The 27,386-nt window shown below is 37.1% G+C and overlaps 2 protein-coding genes across 2 annotated transcripts; one reads left to right on the top strand and one right to left on the bottom strand.

Moving 5' to 3' along the window:
* Window positions 1-1,559: 1,559 nt before the first annotated feature.
* Window positions 1,560-2,661, bottom strand: LOC100659967 (olfactory receptor 5AS1-like). The gene has a single exon (XM_003422652.3). The coding sequence runs from the start codon at window positions 2,659-2,661 to the stop codon at window positions 1,675-1,677; it is 987 nt and encodes a 328-aa protein (XP_003422700.2). The 3' UTR covers window positions 1,560-1,674.
* A 17,870-nt stretch (window positions 2,662-20,531) lies between these two features.
* On the top strand, window positions 20,532-22,595 carry LOC135229140 (olfactory receptor 5F1-like). The gene has a single exon (XM_064278921.1). It carries the CDS (start codon window positions 21,214-21,216, stop codon window positions 22,168-22,170), a length of 957 nt encoding a protein of 318 aa, XP_064134991.1. The 5' UTR covers window positions 20,532-21,213; the 3' UTR covers window positions 22,171-22,595.
* The last annotated feature ends 4,791 nt before the right edge of the window (window positions 22,596-27,386 follow it).

Below are 27,386 nucleotides of genomic sequence, written 5' to 3'. Positions count from 1 at the left end.
CAAATCCTATCGTCTTAAAATCAATAGTAATATGATAACAGTAAGAACAAATAAGCATTATATGCTGATAAAATGTGCCAGACATGGTTCTAAGAGCTTTTGAAAATATTCTAGGAAATTTGTATCTATTTTTTTATTACCTTATTTAATCCTCAAATCATGCATGTACTGGTATTTTTGTGTATATTAATTTATTTGATTTTCAAAACAATACTATCCAGTAAGTAATATCTTATTGTTTCCATTTACAAAATAGGACATCGAGGCACTCAAATAAGACAATATTTCATTGCAAATTTATTTGGCTAAATTTTTGTGTTAAATTGACAACCGGGTACATTCAGTACAACTAATGCAGCCATCTCTATTTTCATAATTACTGCAAAATATGCAGTAATATACATTCACATGTGTGCAATTTATTGTTTCAACTCTTTCAAGATAAAACAAGAAGTAAACAGACACTGAAAAATCCAAAGTAGCCACAGAAGATATATATCTTAATGATAAAAATTATACAAGAACAAAGTTGCTTACACTTCAATGAGTCTGCATTGTCAATTTCCATGAGAAAATTATCAGAGCAATTATTCACCTTTTCTAAAAGATATTGTTTCAAAGGCTATTTCAGTAGTATATGTATAAATAATAAGTAATTTATAGAGTTTAAAATCTTAAAGGTTTTCACAAATATTCACTGTGAATGGAAGAGTAGGGAAACTTTTGCAGCCACACTCTAGCCCAAAAAGAGCTAAACTTCACTATCATCTAATATTAAAGAGCCTATTGCTATACACCTTCTGTCTGATTTCCTGAGAACCAATGAACCCCACCTCTCCCGACACCAACTGCCATCTATCATTGATAATATCAACCTTCCCTGATAATAAATGCTATATTCTTACAGGATATAGATTCACTCTCCCAAACACAAACTGATAGATTTATCCATCCATCCATCTACTCAGCCATCCACTGTTCACCTACCTAGCCATTAAACAAACACACATGTAATAAGAACATGCAATGTACCAGGTGCTATATAACAACAACCCATTGCTGTGGAGTCGATTCCAACTCATATAAAAATGAACCAATAATATATGTTCCAGCAGCGAAGGATCATCTAATGTAGGCGGGTTAAGAGTAGGTCAACGTGTATCTTCAATACAGCATGATAAATAATTTAATGAATAAATACATAGAGCATTTTAGGAATACTCACTGGAGAACAGTTAAGCTATCTTAGAATTAGAAATGGTTCACACAGTAGAAGCATTCCAAAAACCAAAAACAAAACCCAAACCCACTGCCGTCGAGTCAATTCTGACTTGTAGCAATCCTATAGGACCGCGGAATTGCCCGATAGAATTTCCAAGAAGGTCCTGGTGGATTCGAACTGCTGACCTCTTGGTTAGCAGCCACAGCACTTAACCACTACGCCACCAGAGTTTCCAGTAGAAGCATTAAATATATATATATATATATATATATATTTTTTTTAAAGAAGCATTAGAGAGGGAATATTTCTGGAAGAAAAGACAGAGAATTGGAAGACATTGAAGTTGAACAGTTCTCTTTATTTTTAGCAAATATTGATACATTTAAAATTGTTGAATCATAAGCTGTGCATGGGGTAGTAGAAAATGGAAAGATTAAAGGGGATATTAGTCCTCAAATATTCTCAAATGAAATATGTTTTATTTTATTTTTATTTTCATTTATTTGAATGTCCAGTACTTTTCCAACAGTTTTTTTGAGAGCATTCTTCACATCTTTGTTTCTGAAGCTATAGATTATGGGGTTAAACATGGGAAAGACAACTGTATAAAACACTGCAACTACCTTATCAGTGTCTAGAGAAGAGCTGGTGGTAGGATGTAAGTACATAAACAAGAGCGTCCCGTAGAATAAGGTGACAGCTATGAGATGGGAAGCACAGGTAGAAAATGTTTTGCTTCTGCCTCCTGAGGACTTGATGCTCAAAACAGTAATAAGGATACGGAAGTAAGAGACACATATGACCACAAAAGTGCTGGTCTGGATGAAGCCACACAAGGCAGAGAGCAGAAACCCATTGATACTGGTATCTGCACATGACAAAGCCAGGAGAGGGCGGATATCACAAAAAAAATGGTTGATAATATTGGAGATACAAAATGGCAGCCTGAATGTGAGGCACACATGCACCAGTGAAGTCATACTTCCACTAAAGTAGGCCAATACAACGAAACAGAGGCAGATTTTCCTAGACATAAGTGTAGAATAGAGCAGCGGGTTGCAGATGGCTGCATAGCGGTCATATGCCATTGCTGCCAGGGTGAGGCACTCAGTATCAGCAAAACAAGCAAAGAAAAACATTTGTAGTGCACAGCCATAGGTAGAGATGCTCTTCCTAGATGCTAAGAAATTTAAGAGCATTTTAGGAGCAACTGCTGTAGAATAACTGATGTCTAAGAAAGATAAATTGCTCAGGAAATAATACATGGGGGTTTGAAGGCTTGAATTGACATTAACTAAGATTATCAAGCCCATATTTCCTACCACAGTTAACACATATAGCATGAAAAATACCAGGAATAGCGTGACTCTGAGAGGTAGATAATCTGTGAATCCAACAAAAATGAACTCAGTTGGCCTGGTATAATTATTTTCCAGCATCTTCTTGGTTTTCTTATTTTTCTCATTCAAGATAGGTGTTATCAACAGATATGAGTTGACTTCAGTGATGAATGAACTGAGGAGGTCATTCTTCTCCTTTTTAAGGAAAGAAATGAAAGGTTAGTAAAATCAAAGTGTTGTATTTTCTCTGGCAGTTTTTTCTTTTTCTGTTAAATGATATAATTAGAACTCACTCTCAATACCAGATAATTTCACTCGGAAGGTGCTGTTTTGTGATACAGTAACTCATTAAAAGCTATGGACATTAGGATATACTATTAGTTCCTCTCAAGCTGAAAGAGGCTTAGCTGATGAAACCTGGTATGAAGTATGAAAATTGGCAGGCTCTTTAGGGGCAAAGATCAATGTTTCCTACCTGAAAATCACATTTTTCTTTGTAAACAAAAAAGAGTTGAGAAAAATTCTGGGGAAAAGAAATGCTCACAGATAGACTAGATAGTTCCACAGAACTAAACTGGTGATCCGGAGAGGTAGCCTAACATAATAGGGAAAAGCACAGTCGCTAGGCAAGAGATGACTGAGTTCAAATCTTAGGTTTGATATTTAATGTTTGTGTACTCTTGGTAATGCTACTAAAACACTCCGTGACAGAGGAATAAATGAGTAAATATATGTAAATTATATATGTGACTAGAACATAACCTGTATATAAGTGTTTATTAAATATAATACATTAAACATAAATAAACTGATTTTTGTTTCTATTATCTTCTTATTTTATTAGCTTAAACTATCCAGGTGGTTGTCTCAGAATTGACCTTGTCGTTGGTTTCATGGATATGTCTTAAGCATGATCTAAAGTCTCTTACAAAGATAAGCCTGTACTTGTGTGTGTGTGTGTGTGTGTGAGTATGTGCGAATAAGCTAGAGTAGGAATGGAGTATTCTACAGGCAGTTAGAGAACTGAAATTTTACAGGTATCTAATGGGAATAAACAGCCCTAGTGGTGCAGTTGCTAAGCGCTCGGCTGGGAACCAGAAGTTCAGTAAAAGAAGAGTTTTGAAGATTTCTGTCATGATTACAGATTTAATTTCTTCTTGTACTGCTGAGTCTTTGTATTATATGTTTTAAAGCTATGTAATTCAATATTAGACTGTGCTATATGAATTGTCATTGACAGTTATGTAACTGTAATACATGAAGACTTATGACTGTTATATTTTCTTGATAGAGTAACTTATCAAAAAAAAAAATACCACTCTGCCTTTTTTTAAAAAAAATGCTATGTAGTAATTCTGATGTTGAAATAGTTTCTACTGTTATAGGAATTTCACAATAAATTATTCAATTATAGAATATTAGTGTTGGAAGGAACCTCAGCAGTAATCTAATTTATGTCTTTATTTTAAGTCACATTTACAAGATTATCCAGTGAGTGACATGTCCATTAATCTTTTTAAAAAGTATAAATCTGATCCATAAACAGGTTACAAACTTCTTGAAATCAAAATCCAACTTTCCTTCCTTGAGCTCCCATGGCATCTAGAAGACTGTTTGGAGTGGTTCAATATTTAATTGTTGAATGAGAGACCAGGTCCTCTAGATCAACTTCACTGCTCTTGAAGGATTCATCTCACACTGCTTTGAACTCAGATTACTCTCCTAAAACAAGTTTGGCCCCATTGATTCTCACTGAAATCTTACCTGACAAGGTGGCTATTTCTGGAAGGTGTCCATGAATTATTTTCTGTTTGAGATTCTGCTTGAAAGGCTTAGGTAGAAGAAAAAAAAAAAGAAGAAACCACAATAAATTCACTTGTTCTCCTTTTCAAATTATATCGTGTTGTGATGGCCAAGACACAGAATCTAGAGTTAGGCAGAATAATTTTAAATTCAGGTTTGACTCTTAATCCATAAGCCATAGAACTTCTCTGTTTATATTTCTGTTTCTGTTTAATTAGCATATTAATATATCATAAGGTTGAAATCAGGATTAAAATGTGTAACTTATTATAGTACCTTTTTATAGGGTTTGTTATCTCATGGATACATAGAAAGTTCTCACTATTTCTGATCAGTTATTATCATCATTGCTATCACTATTACACTATTGTTGTATGTGGTCCTGTCGATTCTGACTTAGAGCAACTCCAGTGGACACAGTAGAACTGCCCCATAGGGTTTCTGAAGGCTGAAATTTTTATGAGAGTACATTGCAGGTCATTTCTTCTGCAGAGCTGCTGGTAGGTTCCAACTGTTGACTTTCAGTTAGCCTAGTGCTTAACCATTGCACTGCCAGGGCTCCTTACCATTACACTAATATCATTATTATTACTTAATAGTTCAATATCTAGCTTTAAAACTGTAAGTTTTCTGAATTGATATTTATAAGAACAAATACAAAATGATCAATCATATTGTGAGTGCATATATGCTGTGTGTTCATAGAATCTGAGGCTTAGTTTACATAGTCAGGGAATTAATTAGACCATTGGATTCCCCCAAATTTGAAAAATAGCTCACTCACCTTTCCTGTAATGGCAACAAGCTGCACAACAAATTGGACAGTGGTATTTTCAAAATGCCATGGATATGGGTGGGCTCAGATCCACGTCACTACTGCTCTTACTCCCTTACGTGTACAAACACACTCAGGCTATGAGAAAAAAAACAGAGTCAACAGAAATACATTTTTTGTCTAAGGTTAGCTCATTATCATTGCTACATTCACAAGAGACAATTTGCTGACGCTTTGGGAAGTCACCTATCTCAGCACCATCTAGAATTTTGAATGTGGAATTTATTTTGTATGAGATGTTGGCAACATTTCTCTCCAGGTTTTAGAAATTGTCTTATAAGGAGTGATTATTTATCTTCTAGCCTCTGACAAATAGGACATTGTCCCAGGATACTCCCCAATCCCAGGAGATCTTTGGATAGGCAATTACTCTGTTTCCAGTGCTGTGGCTGCTTTCTTTTAAAAATGAAAAAGATAAAGTTAACACAATTTACTATGATAAACCACTTAGAACATACCTCTGCATTTTGGGGAGATCTTTGATTAAAATAGCAATAATTATAATAACTTTAACTGTGCCAATCTATAGGAAAAAAAAAAGCTTTCTTATTCAAATTCTGTAATTTCTCTGAGTAACAACTATTAATTCAGATATTCAAAGAGACTTTGCAGCAGTTAGTTTTATGTGGAAATGTCAAGGTACAGACTGACTACTATTGAGAAAAATGCCAAGGGCCATGTTTTTGTTTCTCAGTTATAGGAGTGACTGGGAGGAACTATGCCTTGAATGATAAGATGCAGTGGTAAGAGCTTAATACTCACCCAACATGGGTTTGACTCATTTTTTATTCACAAGAGTGACATTAACCTTAGTCAGCCTTTTTTAATTTGAAAATTGTGAATAATTTCCCACATTATCAGATTCTTGAGAATTAAGGGAGATAACACATATAACTATTTAACACCATGTTCAGCAGATTGTATTTGTTTATATGACTATTAGCTTTCCGTCACAATTATAGCAGTACTTACAGCAATATTTCTTAATACTTTCAAATGCAGCTCTTGGTTTTAACTTTTTTTAGATTATTGACACTGGAACAGTCTTATACCCTTCAGAAGCTTAAGGTGCACGGAATGCAGAGTGGATAAACGCATGGCGCGAGGCTTAATGCAAACAATTCACCTCATTCCTCCATCTGGTAAGAAATTTAAATAAGTTTTTTTTATAGCTTTTAGGGGGACTTCTTTTCTAGTAGGGTGAAGATCTGTGTTTTTAGGAAAAAAAATTTTTTTTTTCCCTAAATCAAAACAGCAAAGTACATGAAGAACTAAAATGTGGAAAAATTGCAGAGTTAAAGGAAGTACCACAATCAATTATTTCTTTTTCTTTTATTTCATTTTTTTATTCCTTTTTTCCTCCCCTCTATACTTCTTTTCTTTCTTCCTTATCCCATCCTCCCTTCCTTCCCTTCCATCATTTCTTTTTCTCCCTTTTTCACTCATTCACCCACTCCCTTCCTTCCTTTTTTTCTCTTCCCTTCCTTTTTCCAGTCCTCCTATCCATCTTTTCTTTCTTTTTCTTCTATCCTTCCTTCCTTCTTTCCTCCCTTCCTTCCTTCCTTCCATCCTCCCTTCTTCCTTCCTTTCTTCCTCTCTCCCTCTTTCCCTCCCTCCCATCCTTCCTTCCTTTCTTCCTTCTTTAATAAATCTACAAGTCTGGAAATAAATAAATAAACATTTTACTAGGTGCACTTTTTAAAAATTTAATTGAACTTTTTTCTTTCTACTTGTAATGCATAAATTATTAAAATGCAAGGATTAATTATAGGGTAATAAAGTATTTTACCTATAGGAAATTTGGCTGCAGACAGCAGAAAAACAGCTAAACAGCTTTCTTCACTTTAAATACTACACAAATTTGCTGAAGGGATATTGGGTAATTCATAGAATTCTGACGGAAGCTGGAAAGACAGTCTGAGAAAACTGGCAGGAACCAAAGGAAACACAACATAGTGAAGATCTCCCCATAGGAAGAGTTTACTTCATAAATGGCAATGCCAATATCACTATTGGGTTTGCTGCCGTAGAATCACCGTCCCTAGTAACTCGCCTACTTGATGCCGGACCGTAGTTTCCCTAAATACCCTCCAGTGCACTCCTGGATTTTGACTCTGATGCAGATATGGTGAATAATCTCTCATTTTTCATAACTTTCTAAAGACTTAAATTCGGGGCTGGGACTTTAAATTCATCAAGCCTAGTTCACATGGCCAAGCTTTTGTTAAGGAGCTAAAAGAAGAGATATCTGTTTCTTTGGGCTGCCTCTGTGGGGGCCTGAAAAGCACCTGTAGCGTTCTCAGCCTCCAATTCAATGGCAAGACTACCTCCCACTGTGCACCCTGGAGGAAATAGCCCCCCCTGAATATAAAATCCTCTAAAGCAGCTGAGCTAAGAGTTACATAAGTAGGGTAGAAACATTTTTCTAAGTGTGTCATCACTTGAACCCTTAGCCTATATTAGGTGCTCCAACCACATACACCTTCCTTGAACCTCCTCTTCGTTACCAGTTTTATTCCTTCAGGTTCCTGATTGTCTGATCAAACTGAAACAGAGCTTTCCTACAAAGCGATATAGATGAAACTGTTTATATTTGGAAGCTCTGCTTCCTGGGTGCATTCTGTAACATTGTCCAATATTCTTCAGAAATTCCATTTCAGAGGTTATAATCTAGCAGCAATCCATTCCTTGCAGCATCTGTCATCTCCTAGAAAGCCAGCTGCCAACCAGGCTCGGGTTGTCTTTCACTCCTGTTTTACCTGGACATAGAGAGCTCCCCCCAACCTTTGGTGGGGTTGAAGGAAGTGCCGCTCAAGGGAGGGGCTCCTGGAAATTACTCGGACTTCAGGCCAAGCTTCTGATCTATGGATTCCGTGAGATAATAACATTGTTCAGGGAAGGCTTGTCTTTACCAGTAAATTAGCCTTATAGCTCTGTGCTCCCAATAGAACATTTGGGACATATAATAAGCTGGTGTGCCTGGGTCAGTATTCAGTCTCAGTCACCACCCAGCGACAAGTCAATGTTTATTTCTCAGTATGGGAAAGGAGAACTCTCGGAAAAAAATATTTGTTATATTTAAAATATCTAAAGGTTTTGGCACTCCATATTACACCTCAATATACTAGAGTCTGTCTAGGGGCACTGGGGTCTGGGTATCTAGGGACAACTGTATCAAAAGAGCAAAAGTATAGAACTCTTTGTACAGCAGTCTGGAGAACGCTTTCTCGCTGTGGATCCTACACAAACTTGCTTACCTTTGAGACCATTCACTCCGTGTGGCAAAAGTGAACTCACTCATGTAGGATATGTAGCCTCCAAAACTGGAAGGGGCCTACGAATTAATTGCTTTTCATTGTAGGTGGTCGTGGAGAGTACAAATTTGAACAAAGCCTGCTTCCATTTGCTGAGGATATCCCAACATGATCAAGACGACTAGAATCACAGAAAGTACCCCAAGGGAGAGGTGGTGGCAGTGATGCTTGTCACATCCTTATATTTTTATTTTCACATACTTGCATTATTTAGCAAGGCATATTTCCTGTTTACACATATTTCCTGTTTACACATTATATTAACCTTATGGTGGACAGGTGAGCCATTTCATGGGAAAGCAAGAAGCAAACTATCCCCCCCCCCAACACCGCCTCGGATTTAGAAATTTAGAGACAGGTACTGAAAGTTCTTTGCTTCTCCTGCACCCCCACCCCCAAATAAAAAAGGAAGAGTAATTTTGGAGGTATGTTTGCCTTTTTTGGGATTAAAAAAAAAAAAAATGAAGGTAAAAAAGCATTATCCATAGCAAAAGCTGCATTCAGGGCACCATGTGCTGTATTTAAGAGGACAATATATGGAATAGCAGTGAAAAATCAAAGTACACAGCTTATTAAATTCATAAAAATAATTCCCTGTTGTTCTGAAGATAGGGTAGTGGCAAAACTAAGGAGTTAAAATACAGTTGAGTAAGAATCAACAGCACTAAGATTTTGGTATTGGTATTGTGCTGTAAAGAGTTAACTTAGCAACCTTGATTACTACCCAAAGCCTGCACAATCCAAAGATCTTCAGATCTGGTCCTTGACTATCTCCTGGGAAGTCAGCTCTGAGTACTTGAATGTTCTGCCTGATAAAAGTGTCTTTTTATACCTGAATTCTTGGGCCAAGTAGGTAGTTTATACTAACAAAGTGATTTACTCTGAGTGACTATTTTCTGTTTGTTTTTTGTCTTTCTGTGTGCCTGCTTTTGGCCATACTATATCTTTTTGATCTCTGGGGATATACAAGCTAAAGACTGAATAACTAAGGTCAACCATGCCTGTGCTTCATACCTACATGACTGATCCTGAATAAATGGAAGCCAGTGCTCAGATGAACTTTCCTGTTTGGCAATATTTTTTACATGTTGTCACAAAACATTGCTTAGAGAATTAAGCACTCTCTGTTCTATTTCACTGGAAGGAGACAACTGGAAGTTAGAGCCTGGTTTCTCCTGGGCTCCACCTTATGTGCCTTTTTCCTTTGCCAATTTCAGCATGTATCCTGTCACTGTAGTAAACCATAATGATGAGTATAATGACTTTATTGAGATCTGTGAGGTCATTAAACCTGAGAGTGACCTTTGTGACCTCTGACCTGGGTATTACATTCTGAAAATATCTTCATGTATTTTGTTCTTCTTTTTAAATTAAGATTTTAAAGATCCAACATAACTTAATTCTTCTGTATAAAAGAATAGAACTCAAAATCTACATGTATTTCAGCAACAGAAATGGCTACAAAAAGACATATTTTTCCTACACTCTCATCTTTAAAATGTACTACATGAATTTGCCTTATTAGTATTAAGAATCTTATTAGAGTAAAATGTTAGCATCCTGAGAATAATCCTTATATAAATGACATACATAAAAATGTTCTCAGTCCAAGAACCAATGATATATAAAACTAATCATTTATAAACGGAATAAGGAGCCCTGACACTGCAAACGGTTAAGTGCTCTGCTGTGAACCAAATGGGGATAAGCTCCTGGGAAGAAGAAACTGGTGATCTGTTTCCCTAAAGATTGCTGTTGCTCTTGTCAAGAAAACCTTATGGAACAGTCCTACTCTGTCACATGGGATTGTAAGTCAAACACAACTTGACAGCACCCAACAGCAAAAACAACATAAAACTGAATGAATTAAAGGATTTTTAAATTTATACCTTAAAATATAAAGAAATTCGGGGGACAGGGCCAAGATGGCGGACTAGGTGGGCACTACCGCGGATCCCTCTTGCAACAAAGACTCAGAAAAACAAGTGAATCGATCACATACATAACAATCTACAAACCCTGAGAAACAAACACAGATTTAGAAACGGAGAACAAACAAACACGGGGAGGCAGCGATTGTTTTCAGAGCCTGGAGCCAGCGTACCAGTCAGGTGACCTTCGGCACCCGATTTGGGGCAGAGCCCAGGGGGGCAGACGGCACAAACAGGGGGCCCAGCCCTGACCCCCGAACTCATTCCGGGAGGGGGCCCAGCCGGTTCGCACAGGCGGCGTGGCGGCACAGCTGGTGGGAGAAGTCCCTGGGAGGCAGTGACTGGTCTTGGAGCGGGGAAAGCAGCGTCCCAGCCGGGGAACCATCCCGCCGGGATTTTGGCAGGGTGCGGGCACGGCATAAGCGCGGGAAGCAGCTCCACACACTGAACTGACCCCGGAGAGGGCCCAGCCGGTTCGCGTGGGCCGCGTGGTGACGAGGCCGGTGAGGGAGGTCCCCGGGGGCAGCGACTGGTCTTGGAGCGGGGAGAGTGGCGTCCCAGCTGGGAGGCAGGGTCGCAGCGCAGGCACGGGGAGCTGTTCCGCTCGCCTGAGCTGACCCCGGGGGGGGGCCCAGCCGGATTGCGGAGGCGGCGCGTCGACGCGGCTGGCGGGCCGCGGAGTCCCCGGGAGGCAGTCACTGATTTTGGAGTCGGGAGTGCACCGTCCCAGTAGGGCAACCTTGACTTTGGGCGTGGGGCTGGAAGCAGAGGATCTGACCGTGACTGCAGCAGGCCAGACCCCCCAGGGGCAATCTCCACACAGCCAACACACATAGGTGATGCGTCCCATGGAAATCTCAGATATAATAGTCATTCCAAGCAAGACAAGCAACTCTGGCTATATTCTGAGGTGCTACTCTCCTATATCTCTGATCCCTCCCCCACCCTCCCCAGGCGGCTTCATTAACCTCCGAATAGCCTGAGCCAGAGGGAGAACTCTGATAGGGATCTGACTGCATTTTTTTTTAGCGGATTTTCTGGAAAAACTAGTTTCCCAGTGATGGCTCGGAGACAGCAGTCCATATCAAACCACTTAAAGAAGCAGACCATGACAGCTTCTCCAAGCCCCCAAACAAAAGAATCAAAATCTTTCCCAAATGAAGATACAATCCTGGAATTATCAGATACAAAATATAAAAAACTAATTTACAGAATGCTTTAAGACATCACAAACGAAATAAGGCAAACTGCAGAAAAAGCCAAGGAACACACTGATAAAACTGTAGAAGAACTCAAAAAGATTATTCAAGAACATAGTGGAAAAATTAATAAGTTGCAAGAATCCATAGAGAGACAGCATGTAGAAATCCAAAAGATTAACAATAAAATGACAGAATTAGACAACACAATAGGAAGTCAGAGGAGCAGACTCGAGCAATTAGAATGCAGACTGGGACATCTGGAGGACCAGGGAATCAACACCAACATAGCTGAAAAAAAATCAGATAAAAGAATTAAAAAAAATGAAGAAACCCTAAGAATCATGTGGGACTCTATCAAGAAGGATAACTTGCGTGTGATTGGAGTCCCAGAACAGGGAGGGGGGACAGAAAACACAGACAAAATAGTTGAAGAACTCCTGACACAAAACTTCCCTGACATCATGAAAGACGAAGGGATATCTATCCAAGATGCTCATCGAACCCCATTTAAGATTGATCCAAAAAGAAAAAAAAACCAAGACATATTATCATCAAACTTGCCAAAACCAAAGATAAAGAGAAAATTTTAAAAGCAGCCAAGGAGAAAAGAAAGGTTTCCTTCAAGGGGGAATCAATAAGAATAAGTTCAGACTACTCAGCAGAAACCATGCAGGCAAGAAGGGAATGGGACGACATATACAGAACACTGAAGGAGAAAAACTGGCAGCCAAGGATCATATATCCAGCAAAACTCTCTCTGAAATATGAAGGCGAAATTAAGATATTTACAGATAAACACAAGTTTAGAGAATTTGCAAAAACCAAACCAAAGCTACAAGAAATACTAAAGGATATTGTTTGGTCAGAAAACCAATAATATCAGGTACCAGCACAATACAAGGTCACAAAACAGAACGTCCTGCTATCAACTCAAATAGGGAAATCACAAAAACAAACAAATTAAGATTAATTAAATAATAATAATAATACACATAACAGGGAATCCTGGAAGTCAATAGGTAAAAGATCACAATAATCAAAAAGAGGGACTAAATACAGGAGGCATTGAACTGCCAGATGGAGAGTGATACAAGGCGATATAGAACGATACAAGTTAGCTTTTTACTTAGAAAAATAGGGGTAAATAATAAGGTAACCACAAAGAGGTATAACAACTCCATAACTCAAGATAAAAGCCAAGAAAAACGTAACGACTCAACTAACATAAAGTCAAACACTATGAAAATGAAGATCTCACAATTTACTAAGAAAAACGTCTCAGCACAAAAAAATATGTGGAAAAATGAAATTGCCAACAACACACATGAAAAGGCATCAAAATGACAGCACTAAAAACTTATTTATCTATAATTACGCTGAATGTAAATGGACTAAATGCACCAATAAAGAGACAGAGAGTCACGGACTGGATAAAAAAACACGATCCATCTATATGCTGTCTAAAGAGACACACCTTAGACTTAGAGACACAAACAAACTAAAACTCAAAGGATGGAAAAAAATATATCAAGCAAACAATGAGCAAAAAAGAAGAGGAGTAGCAATATTAATTTCTGACAAAATAGATTTTAGACTTAAATCCACCACAAAGGATAAAGAAGGACACTATATAATGATAAAAGGGACAATTGATCAGGAAGACATAACCATATTAAATATTTATGCACCCAATGACAGGGCTGCAAGATACATAAATCAAATTTTAACAGAATTGAAAAGTGAGATAGACACTTCCACAATTATAGTAGGAGACTTCAACACACCACTTTCGGAGAAGGACAGGACATCCAGTAAGAAGCTCAATAGAGACACGGAAGACCTAATTACAACAATCAACCAACTTGACCTCATTGACTTATACAGAACTCTCCACCCAACTGCTGCAAAGTATACTTTTTTTTCTAGCTCACATGGAACATTCTCTAGAATAGACCACATATTAGGTCATAAAACAAACCTTTGCAGAGTCCAAAACAACGAAATATTACGAAGCATCTTCTCAGACCACAAGGCAATAAAACTAGAAATCAATAACAGAAAAACTAGGGAAAAGAAATCAAACACTTGGAAAATGAACAATACCCTCCTGAAAAAAGACTGGGTTATAGAAGACATCAAGGAGGGAATAAGGAAATTCATAGAATGCAACGAGAATGAAAATACTTCCTATCAAAACCTCTGGGACACAGCAAAAGCAGTGCTCAGAGGTAAATTTATATCGATAAATGCACATAAACAAAAAGAAGAAAGAGCCAAAATCAGAGAACTGTCCCGACAACTTGAACAAATAGAAAGTGAGCAACAAAAGAACCCATCAGGCACCAGAAGAAAACAAGTAATAAAAATTAGAGCTGAACTAAATGAATTAGAGAACAGAAAAACAATTGAAAGAATTAACAAAGCCAAAAGCTGGTTCTTTGAAAAAATTAACAAAATTGATTAACCATTGGCTAGACTGACTAAAGAAATACAGGAAAGGAAACAAATAACCCGAATAAGAAACGAGAAGGACCACATCACGACAGAACCAAATGAAATTAAAAGAATCATTTCAGATTACTACGAAAAATTGTACTCTAAGAAATTTGCAAACCTAGAAGAAATGGATGAATTCTTGGAAAAACACTACCTACCTAAACTAACACATTCAGAAGTAGAACAACTAAATAGACCCATAACAAAAAAAGAGATTGAAACGGTAATCAAAAAACTTCCAACAAAAAAAAGTCCTGGCCCGGACGGCTTCACTGCAGAGTTCTACCAAACTTTCAGAGAAGAGTTAACACCACTACTACTGAAGGTATTTCAAAGCATAGAAAATGACGGAATACTACCCAACTCATTCTATGAAGCCACCATCTCCCTGATACCAAAACCAGGTAAAGACATTACAAAAAAAGAAAATTATAGACCTATATCCCTCAGGAACATAGATGCAAAAATCCTCAACAAAATTCTAGCCAATAGAATCCAACAACACATAAAAAAAATAATTCACCATGATCAAGTGGGATTTATACCAGGTATGTAAGGCTGGTTTAATATCAGAAAAACCATTAATGTAATCCATCACATAAATAAAACAAAAGATAAAAACCACATGATCTTATCAATTGATGCAGAAAAGGCATTTGACAAAGTCCAACACCCATTTATGATAAAAACTCTCACCAAAATAGGAATTAAAGGAAAATTCCTCAACATAATAAAGGGCATCTATGCAAAGCCAACAGCCAATATCACTCTAAATGGAGAGAACCTGAAAGCATTTCCCTTGAGAACGGGAATCAGACAAGGATGCCCTTTATCACCGCTCTTATTCAACATCGTGTTTGAAGTCCTAGCCAGGGCAATTAGGCTAGACCAAGAAATAAAGGGTATCCGGATTGGCAAGGAGGAAGTAAAGTTATCACTATTTGCAGATGACATTATCTTATACACAGAAAACCCTAAGGAATCCTCCAGAAAACTACTGAAACTAATAGAAGAGTTTGGCAGAGTCTCAGGTTATAAGATAAACATACAATAATCACTTGGATTCCTCTACATCAACAAAAAGAACACCGAAGAGGAAATAACCAAATCAATACCATTCACAGTAGCCCCAAGAAGATAAAATACTTAGGAATAAATCTTACCAAGAATGTAAAAGACCTATACAAAGAAAACTACAAAGCTCTACTACAAGAAATTCAAACAGACATACTTAAGTGGAAAAACATACCTTGCTCATGGATAGGAAGACTTAACATAGTAAAAATGTCCATTCTACCAAAAGCCATCTATACATATAACGCACTTCCGATCCAAATTCCAATGTCATATTTTAAGGGGATAGAGAAACAAATCACCAATTTCATACGGAAGGGAAAGAAGCCCCGGATAAGCAAAGCATTACTGAAAAAGAAGAAGAAAGTGGGAGGCCTCACTCTACCTGATTTCAGAAGCTATTATACAGCCACAGTAGTCAAAACAGCCTGGTACTGGTACAACAACAGACACATAGACCAATGGAACAGAATTGAGAACCCAGATATAAATCCATCCACGTATGACCAGCTGATATTTGACAAAGGACCAGTGTCAGTTAATTGGGGAAAAGATAGTCTTTTTAGCAAATGGTGCTGGCATAACTGGATATCCATTTGCAAAAGAATGAAACAGGACCCATACCTCACACCATGTACAAAAACTAACTCCAAGTGGATCAAAGACCTAAACATAAAGACTAAAACGATAAAGATCATGGAAGAAAAAATAGGGACAACCTTAGGAGCCCTAATACAAGGCATAAACAGAATACAAAACATTACCAAAAATGATGAAGAGAAACCCGATAACTGGGAGCTCCTAAAAATCAAATACTTATGCTCATCTAAAGACTTCACCAAAAGAGTAAAAAGACCACCTACAGACTGGGAAAGAATTTTCAGCTATGACAGCTCAGACCAGTGCCTGATCTCTGAAATCTACATGATTCTGTCAAAACTCAACAACAAAAAGACAAACAACCCAATCAAGAAGTGGGCAAAGGATATGAACACACATTTCACTACAGAAGATATTCGGGCAGCCAACAGATACATGAGAAAATGCTCTCGATCATTAGCCATTAGAGAAATGCAAATTAAAACTACGATGAGATTCCATCTCACTCCAACAAGGCTGGCATTAATCCAAAAAACACAAACTAATAAATGTTGGAGGGGTTGTGGAGAGATTGGAACTCTTATACGCTGCTGGTGGGAATGTAAAATGGTACAACCACTTTGGAAATCTATCTGGTGTTATCTTAAAGAGTTAGAACTAGAACTACCATACAACCCAGAAATCCCACTCCTCGGAATATACCCTACAGATACAAGAGCCTTCACACGAACAGATATATGCACACCCATGTTTATTGCAGCTCTGTTTACAATAGCAAAAAGCTGGAAGCAACCAAGGTGTCCATCAACGGATGAATGGGTAAATAAATTGTGGTATATTCACACAATGGAATACTACGCATCGATAAAGAACAGTGACGAATCTGTGAAACATTTCATAACACGGAGGAATCTGGAAGGCATTATGCTGAGCGAAATGAGTCAGAGGCAAAAGGACCAATATTGTATAAGACCACTATTATAAGATCTTGAGAAATAGTAAAAACTGAGAAGAACACATACTTTTGTGGTTACGAAGGGGGGAGGGAGGAAGGGAGGGAGAGGGTTTTTTATTGATTAATCAGTAGATAAGAACTGCTTTGGTTGAAGGGAAAGGCAACACTCAATACAAGGAAGGTCAGCTCAATTGGACTGGACCAAAAGCAAAGAAGTTTCCGGGATAACCTGAATGCTTCAAAGGTCAGCGGAGCAGGAGCCGGGGTCTGGGGACCATGGTTTAAGGGGACTTCTATGTCAATTGGCAAAATAATTCTAGTATGAAAACATTCTGCATCCCACTGTGAAATGTGGCGTCTGGGGTCTTAAATGCTAACCAGCGGCCATCTAAGATGCATCAATTGGTCTCAACCCACCTGGAGCAAAGGAAAATGAAGAACACCAAGGTCACATGACAACTAAGAGCCCAAGAGACAGAAAGGGCCACATGAACCAGAGACCTACATCATCCTGAGACCAGAAGAACTAGTTGGTGCCCGGCCACAATCGATGACTGCCCTGACAGGGAGCACAACAGAGAACTCCTGAGGGAACAGGAGATCAGTGGGATGCAGACCCCAAATTCTCATAAAAAGACCATACTTAATGGTCTGACTGAGACTAGAGGAATTCCGGCGGCCATGGTCCCCAGACCTTCTGTTGGCACAGGACGGGAACCATCTCCGAAGACAACTCATCAGACATGAAAGGGACTGGTCAGCGGGGGGGAGAGAGATGGTGATGAAGAGTGAGCTAATTATATCAGGTGGTCACTTGAGAGTGTGTTGGCAACTCTTGTCTGGAGGGGGGATGGGAGGATAGAGAGAGAGGGAAGCTGGCAAAATTGTCACGAAAGGAGAGACTGAAAGGGCTGACTCAATAGGGGGAGAGCAAGTGGGAGTACGATGTATGTAAACTTATATGTGACGCACTGATTGGATTTGTAAATGTTCACTTGAAGCTTAATAAAAGTTAATAAAAAATATATATAAAGAAATTCATTTATTTATTCATTATTTCATCTACATATATTTATTGGCTATCTACTACATGGCAGGCACTGTTTTATTTTACTGGATAGTGATTTTAAAAGTTCGTGCTCTGAGAAAGTTTATTAGGAAAGTAAAAAAGTGGAAAAAAATAAACAGGTAAATGATAATGGTAAATACTGCTATGAATATGTCCTATGAATGCAATTAAAAAGGTTTTTGTAATTAATGGCTTCATGATCCCTTTGAAGTTTAGGTAAGTTTTTAAATTTTTCTTAATTATAGAGAAAATGACAATCATTTAATAAAATCAAGATGTATGGAACTCTGAATCAACAAGAATAAAGTGAGTACCATCTTTTTTTAATGTAAACCAATGATTAAGAAAAAAATTTAGCTCATTTCAATATACCTTTTCAAACTACTGTTTTACATAGTTTTTTTTAATAGTTAAGTAAATAAACATGCGAAAATATGGAACTTACTCTACACCTCATAAACTTCCATTTGATGAGTACCCAGTTTATACTGAGTCAAGAGACTATAATTGCCAGAATACTAGAATATATCTTCTAAGTGTCTTCAGTGTAAACTAGTATCTGAATTATCTAATAAGACAAAAGAGAATAAGAATAAAAATACAGATAATAAATATATAAATGCAGATAATGCAGGTTGAATAGATGTGTAAATTCTTCAGAGTCTTCAATAAATTAATAAGTGAAACAAGTTCTTTGGATTTAGCAAAAAGCAGGTAGCCAATACCATTCAAAACAAAGGTACTTGTGGTGAAGACACACTATAGAAGGTCTTCATTGTTGGTAGTTGTTGTCTAGTCAACTGACTCAGAACAACAGAAAAAAATACTGCCTGGCCCTGTGACATCTTCATGATCATTGGGTTCTCAAGTTTATGGTGGTCTCTACTCAGAGATCTGTTTCCCATTCCTCCTGTCTTTAGAAAATAATTCTAATAAGCTCAACATTTTAGCTCTTAAAAGATTCACTTTTACATAACAGAAATGCATATATTTTTACAAAAAATACCAAGAACATTTGTTATCATCAAGCCAATTTTCCCAGCTACCTTTCTAGTCCTCTCTGGTCCATTTTTAAAAAAAATTTCTACTACTGTAGTAGTCTATGTTGTTTGTCTATATTTCCCACATTATCAGAGGAGATATAGGTAGCAGAACAGTAATGTTTGTACCTGTGAACATTATACCCTTGCTGGTAAAATGATCCCTTAAGGTGTCCTCCAAGAATGAAGAACACCAAAGACATAAGGGAAAGATGAACACGAGAGACAGAAAGGGCCAGAGAATACATCAGCCTGAGACTAGAAAAACTAGATGGTACCTGGCTACCAACGATGACTGCCCTGACAGGGAACACAACAGAGAATCCCTGATGGAGCAGGAGAACAGTGGGATGTAGATTTTAAATTCTCATAAAAAGACCAGACTTAATGGTCTGACTGAGACTAGAGGGACCCCAGAGGTCATGGTCTCTGGACCCTTTGTTAGCCCAAGATTGGAACCATTCCCAAAGCCAACTTTTCAGACAGGGATTGGACTAGACTATAAGACAGGAAATGATACTGGTGAGGACTGATCTTCTTGGCTTAAGTAGACGCATGAGACTATGTGGGCAACTTCTTTCTCCAGGTGAGATGAGAAGGCAGAGGGGGACAGAAGGTGGTTGAAAGGACATGGGGAACACAGGGTGGAGAGGAAGAGTGTGCTGTCTTATTAGGCCGAAAGCAGTTAGGAGTACGTATCAAGGTGTGTGTAAGTTTTTGTATGAGACTGACTTGATTTGTAAACTTTCACTTAAAGCACAATAAATAATAGTAATAATAATAAAAAAAGATATTCCTCCAAGTTTGACAAAGTTTTATGCAAATAGATTCTCCTTGTGTATGGACATCCAATGAGGTTTATCACATCTTTTTTCACTTGTGAATTTGGTCTAGAAATACTATTGTACCACCCCTTATAGAATGATAGTCACCGACAGTAATTGCAAACAACCAAGAAAAAAAGAGTTGAAATCATAAAAATAAATTTGGTATGGTTATCTATTTTCCTATCTGCTCAGGTAAAAGTATTTCTTTGAAGATGGTCACAAAGAATACTAGGTAGTTTCCCATTCTCCTTAATTTCACTGGGGAGCAGAGCTGAATTGTAGGTTACATTTACCCAGGTGTACACACACAGACTAAAGAAAAGTACAAATTTGGTAGTGCTCTATCTATTCCTTTGGAATAAGCTAAAAATACCAAGAAAGAGGAAATGTAAACAGTCAATTAAAAAATGAATTATCTGCCTTTGGTGAAGAACTTTAATATAACACGGAGAGCAGAAGCCACACCATGATGCAAGCTCCACAGGTCTGATTCCATCAGCTTTGAAGTACATATACATGTGCTTAGTGTCATATTGTATTTCCTTTTGAGATTAAGCTTTCTGTCTTTAGAGAATTGACTTCACAATTAATACCTACATCTAATCCCCATAGCTCCTCAATCCTCTTGAAGGAAAACAAAATAAAAGTACCTTAACATGTATTTACTGAGAAGGTATCTCAAAATTTACAAGAAGGTAATTCATCTTTACACTGCATTTAAAAAAGAATGAAATTTTTCTTTTTTAACCTCCAAATGAGAACCTTAATAATAATGAAATTGGTAGACTACACAGGTAAGATACTCTCTGGGAAGGAAGTTCTAAGGATTTCATACTGTTGTTCACTGGGGTGCAGAAATACCCTATCTGCTATTAAATGACATTAATTTGGTATATGTGTCATCCTCGTAACAACAACAACCATTTGGCTCACTATACAAAATTATCCTTAAATGTATAATGGGTGTCAAAGTATCTCTCAGATTTAATTGTCAAAATTTTTCCTACTTAGGGTTATACAAAAGCTATTTCTAGGGGGGAATGTATGAATTTTGGAGAGATGATCATCGTGGTTTTAAGGGAGAGAAAACATTATCTTTGAGTTAAATCCACATAACCGTAAAAAGAACCAAAGAAACTTCAGCAAGAATATTTCTATCCTTTACATTTTAATGTGCCCTGGCATACAAAGAAGAGAACAACCAATGTTACATTTGCAGAAGCTGAACTGGAGTCTGTGGACTTAGATAAGTGATTTAAAAGTCCTCCAACCCAGTTTCGAAACAGACAATCCTTTGTTAAAACAAAATACATTTTCCAGTAGTACTCTATTTTTCCTCTTACTTCAGTCATTTCATTTACTATTCCATGTTATCCTAGGTTTTTATTTTTATTTTTTTCCATGTGTAAATATCCTTATTGACATTTCAACTTCTTCCTGTAAGGTTTTGGAGAGGGAAATATTTACACTTGATCCAAAGTTTACACAAAATCTCTTTGTAACAAATGACCAGAAAAAATCGTACCTCACTGACCGAGTTCATCCTGCTGGGATTAGCAGACACCATGGAGCTACAGATCACCCTCTTTTTGTTCTTTGTTGTGATTTACACACTCACAGTCCTGGGGAATGTGGGGATGATCCTGCTAATCAGGGCAGACTCTCGACTTCACACACCCATGTATTTCTTCCTGGCTAACTTGTCTTTTGTGGAGGTTTGCTACTCGTCCACCATCACCCCAAAGATGCTGGTAGATCTCTTGTCTGAGAAGAAAACCATCGCCTTTGCTGGCTGCTTCCTGCAGATGTATTTCTTTATCGCCCTGGCAACAACTGAATGCATCCTCTTTGGGTTAATGGCCTATGACCGTTATGTGGCCATATGTAACCCACTCCTCTACTCCTTAATCATGTCCAGGAGAGTCTGCCTTAAAATGGCAGCTGGGGCCTTTACAGCAGGATTACTGAACTCCATGGTTAACACAAGTTATGTAAGCAGCTTACCATTGTGTGGTTCCAATATCATCCATCACTTCTTCTGTGACAGCCCCCCTCTTTTTAAGCTCTCTTGTTCTGACACAAGCCTGAATGAAAGCATCTTTTCCACTTTTGCCTGCGTGAATATGTTTGGAACTCTGCTGGTCATCATTACTTCCTACTCCTACATTCTCTTCTCCATCTTTCATATGCATTCAGGGGAGGGGAGGCGCAAAGCATTCTCAACTTGTGCCTCCCACTTGACTGCTATAATTCTGTTCTATGCAACCTCCATCTGTACTTATTTGCGTCCCAGGTCTAGTTACTCCCTGAGTCAGGATGAAGTGGCTTCTGTGTTCTACACAGTAGTGATCCCCATGCTGAATCCCCTGATCTACAGCCTCAGGAATAAGGAAGTAAAGAAGGCTTTGTGGAATGTGACTACCAGGAAAAGAATCCCTTCATTTCTGATGCTGCCTGGTTAATTTTTCTGAACTAAATTGAGTATTTAGTTATTTCCCGAACAAAATAAAGTTTTTGATTAACTTCCAAGGGCTAATTCAAACATACAGGTTCTCATTAGAATATTTTCAAAGTAAACACATTCTTTTAATACTCAGATATCTGTATCTAATTAGAGATAAGATAAATTAGACAAATAATAACAGGGGCATGGATGTTTATGCTATAATCAGTCTATATGGTCACTGGGTCTTTTAAAATAGAACTTATTTATAATGCACACTTGGCTGTAGAAAAAAGGAGATTAAGTATTTAGAGACAAAAGTCACAATATCACATAGAACTAGCCATATAGAATATTTTGGTCCACCAAAAAAAAAAAAAAATTTTTTTTTATTCAATGTTTTCCCATATGCATTCTTTTTTACCACTTGTTAAGATAACTGTTAGCTATCTATAACATATTTCATAAATGCTTTGAAGTTATAACGGACTTTTTTTTTTAATTTAGATATATATCATGGAAGGGGTGCTTAAATCAAACTTCAGGACTAAACTTTTATTACACTTTCAAGCTTTTATCTTTCTATTTCTCTTTCCCTATCGCACCTACATTTGTTAAAGAATGAGTGTGGCTTCATGCAAAAAATGGCTCTTAAGGACACTGCTGACTGATTTGAATGCGCCAATGACAGCACTCCTTTCATTCCCTGACCTTTTTCTTGAAACTTTCTGAACCCTTCTTCCCCTTTCTGTCTTCCAGAGTCACACACACATAAACACCCATCAAAAAAAAAAGATACAACCCAGTCAGCTATTACAAAGGGTTCCAATAGACGACAGACTTTTAAAGGAAGTAGATGAGTCTTCAATGGATGAATCTAACACAAATTCTTTATTAGGTTCTTGATTTCCTTCATAGAAATCTTCTTTCAATTGGTAATAGAGAGCAATTGAAAGTCACCTTAATATAAGTGGGAAGCACAATTAATATAGAGGTTGCCATCAAAGGTTTACTTACAATGTGTGTTTTAAGGAAATTATGTATTGATCAAAACATCGCACAATGAAACAGTAATATGTGGCTTCCGCTGTAAAACTTAGGGATAGAAAAAACGTGTTGGAGACGCAATAAAGTCATTCCGATGTTTGGGGTTTTCAGCATGTCTTATTTTGAGCCATGTTCTCTGCTGTCTAACTCAGCTGTCCTCAATCTGACTAATCTCATTTACAAAGTCTACAGATATTGCCGTCTTTGGAAGCTAGTACCACCTCCTGATGCTGGGTCCATTTTAATTCATTGAACATGTGTTTTACATAGATTTTGATACTTTCTCTAACTCCTAATTACATGTAGTAAAACTCTTTTTTAAAAAAAAATTGTCAAATTCCCTGGCTTATTGTTCAATGTATTTATATGAAAAAAATTTCAAAAAATTTTATTTTCTCTAACTCAAAGGAAATTTTGCTTTAAAAAGTAATGAGAAACATAATTTTATATATAATGTGATTTCCTCACCTCTTTCTTTAACATTTGACAATATTTATCAAACCCTCCTTTATAAAGTTAATGCTCTTTTGGTCTCTTTGATATAGTATCCTAATTGTTTTTATTTTTCTACTTTCCCAATCTCTCTTGTTTTCACTTAAATATTTGATGTTACACCCTTCCCAAACTTGCACAGGTATCAATTAATAGTTCACCTTTGCTCAATTTTTTTTTTGGATAATGAATTTGTTAATGTTAATTAATGGAATTTGAGATATTGCCACTAGGTTTTGTTCTGCATGTTATGTTCAGTAGTGATTATCCATTGCCACCAACTCAATTCCAACTCATAGCAACCCTACAGGACAAAGTAGAACTGCCTCCTAGGATTTCCAAGAAGCACCTGGTGGATTTGAACTGCCGACCTTTTGGTTAGCAGCCATAGCACTTAACCACTACACCACCAGGGTTTCCCAATAGTGACTAAAAAAAAAAAAAAGATTGCTATCAAGTTGCTTCCAACTCATAGAAATCCTATATGACAGAGTAGAACTGCCCCATAGAGTTTCCAAGGAGCACCTGGTGGATTGGAACTGCAGACTTTTTGGTTAGCAGGCATAGCTCTTAACCACTACACCACCAGGGTTTCCTAGGTGAGGCCAAATAGAGACTTGGTTTACAAAACGTGAACATTACAAAGCTGAAAAAGTAAATAATTTGGAAGAAATAATGGAATTCAAGAATCATATAGATTCAAATAATAAACCAAAAACATTAATGTTATATTACTAAGAGACAGAGTCCCATATATAGACAGAAAACAAATGTGTACAAATGGTTTAATATTAATGTATAGAAATTTTTGAATTCTCTTAAATGTCAACTAGCATGTACACCATACTTTACATAGCTCTATTATCTATGGGAAGTCATGCTTCTAGTTATAAAATAAGACTAATGCCCTAGTTAATTGAAGAAATAATTCCATTTCAATTCACACTGGTCCTATAAAACCAATGACGGTATATTAATTTATAGTCAACATGCTTCAGAAGAGACAAATAAACACTGGTAGTAGTACCCAAATTGTCCAGGTGTCTAGAAAAAAAAGTCAAAAAGTGGTCAAGTTGATGTGAGAATATTTAATCTGTAAAAGAGGAATACAGAATGACTTAATAGCTCTATTGAAAACATGGGATATATGTCAAATAGAATGTGTCAAGTGTAGAATGTATGTCAAACAGAACCTGTGATATCAGAAAGTAGAAATATAGTCACTGTAGCTAAACTTAAATACAATTTACTGCTTTGGCAGGGAACTTTGTACATACTATCAATGAGATTTTCTTTCAATTTTGATATTTTAATGCTTCTGCGAAGATGTTGCCCACATCCATCACATTAGAGGTGTTTGTGTTCGGTAACTTACCAAAAATGATTGCCCCCAGCTTTGTTACTAACGTAGGAGGTTATAAATACTGACCAAGGAATTTTGAAGCTTTGCAAGCCAGGGATCGACCTGATTAAGATCTATGTCAAAAATTTGTCTGAATTTCTGAATCGGGCTGCAAGCCCTCAACCTCCAGAATTTGTGTGATAATTTTAACTCTGTATTGTCAAATGAATAAACACATAAAATAAATAAATAAAACATAGTTTTGTTTCATTGAGATTTTGTTGAGGACATGTCAGATTTATTAATATACTAGCAGGAGAAGAAACAAGGTGAAAAAAATTGTGATTTGGAGGGAGCAGGGGAATAGAGGAAATCCTGGTGGTGTAATGGTTAAGTGCTATGGGTGCTAACCAAAACGTTGGCAGTACGAATCCAGCAGGTGCTCCTTGGAAACCCTATGGGGCTGTTCTACCCTGTCCTGTAAGGTCTCTGTGAGTGGAAGTCGACTTGATGGCAACAGGTTTTTATTTTGTTTTTTAAGGGAATAGAAATGTTGTTTTTATGGGAACAGGATGCTTACATAAGTAGCATAAAAAAAAGTGAAAGAAAAGTTGGTTTTATTTCATGCATCATAAAATCATCATGTTGAAATCATGTGTTAACAAAGAAGACTGTGTAACAGAATCATTAGAAATGGTAGATTTGGCGAGCATTAGTTAGAAGGAACAAGCACACAGCTAAAGAGCAAATGGTAAAAATATAACTATGGCTGATTGTAATGCGATAGCTGTATTCCCTGTAGTAGTTTACCAGCTAACCGTGGGCTCATATAATGATGTCAGAAGCAGAGTAACAAGTTGTATTTTTAAATGGGCCATTGTCGATGATTTTTTTGTTTCCAATTTCTTAATCTTGATTTTTCCTTTAATAATAATACATATTACATTTTTCCTCCTGGGCATAGGCTGATAGCTTCGTATCAGAAGTGTTGTTATTGTTAGCTGCCTTTAAGTTGATCCAGGACTCATGACAACACCATGTATACAGAACAAAATGCTGCCCGGTCCAGCACCATCCCCATTATTTATTGTGGAGCAGACCATTGTGACCCATAGGGTTTTTTTTAGAAGCAGATCACCTTTCTTCCTACTAGATCTTAGTCTGGAAGGTCCAGTGAATCCTGTTCATATCAAAGCAACACACAAGTCTCCAGTGACAGACGGGTGGTGGCTGTGTGCGAGTTGCATTGCCCAGGAATCAAACTTGAGTCTCCTTCGTAAAGGTGAGAATTCTACCACTGAACCACTGTAAAAGACTGTATAATGTGTATTTTCATTTCTTCTCTTAACTGATTTAAAAAAGCAATTGTATAAAACAATATGTATATGATTTCTGTTTGGGCCTACAAAACGTAGAAATAAAATATATCTGGCAATAACAGCACACAGGCATGGGGGAAGGAAGCTGTGTAGGAGTAAGGAAATAACACCTGAAGGTTGTGCCAGTCCAGAGGAACAAATGAAGAGAACCAGAAATGGTAAATAAGAAGGTTAATGCAGTAAACATTATGAATACATACTTTTTTTCCCTCTTTTCTCATTATCTTTTATTGCATAAATCTACATAAAGTAATGGGCTCAAACATAGCAACAATTGTGAAGATGGAGAAGTGACGGGCAACGTTTTGTTCTGTTGTACAAGGGGTTACTATGAGTCAGAACTAACTCAGCTGCACCTAACAACAACAAAAAACAATGTAAGAATTAAAATAATTTATTTTGGAGTTTATAACACACAGAGATACAAAAAGTATAACAGTAATAGCCAAAAGGGGAAAGAGAGAATAGAGCTACATAGAAGTAACATATTCTTATCATTAGAATTACGTTAGTACAAATCTGAAAGAATCACTGTTAAGTTTTGGTCTATATTGTAAGCCCTAGAATAAACACAAAGAAATAACACAAGAAATAGTAAAAATATTATTAAAACTTGCACTAGAAAATATTCACACTTTGCAAAAGAAAAGATTAAAGGAAGAATGGGGAGAAAAAAGAGAGCTACATACAAAACAAAGTAAAATGGCTTCAAGTATAAACACAATCCAGTCAAAAGTCAGAGGTTGTCAGACTAGAAAAAAAAAAAAATTGAAGATCCTACTATATGCTACTGAAAGGTGACAAATTTTAGATTCAAGGACACAAGTAGATTGAAAGTAAAGCAATGGTGTTTGCATCGTGATTGTCTACTTTGTCTTTCTCATAAAGTGCCGAAAAAAGTAACAATTGACCAAACCATAAGGTAAAGTATAAAAGATCTGTAAGTTTCCAGAGAAATCCAGTTGATGGGATTCA

This window comes from Loxodonta africana, unplaced genomic scaffold (assembly GCF_030014295.1).
Source record: "Loxodonta africana isolate mLoxAfr1 unplaced genomic scaffold, mLoxAfr1.hap2 scaffold_100, whole genome shotgun sequence".
Classification (NCBI taxonomy): domain Eukaryota; kingdom Metazoa; phylum Chordata; class Mammalia; order Proboscidea; family Elephantidae; genus Loxodonta; species Loxodonta africana.
Note: the sequence above shows the minus strand (reverse complement) of the source record. Positions and strands in the feature narration are given on the sequence as shown.

Bases quoted from the DNA above. Each gene is read 5' to 3' on its own strand.
- LOC100659967 (XM_003422652.3), bottom strand. From the start codon at position 2,661: ATGCTGGAAAATAATTATACCAGGCCAACTGAGTTCATTTTTGTTGGA.
- LOC135229140 (XM_064278921.1), top strand. From the start codon at position 21,214: ATGACCAGAAAAAATCGTACCTCACTGACCGAGTTCATCCTGCTGGGA.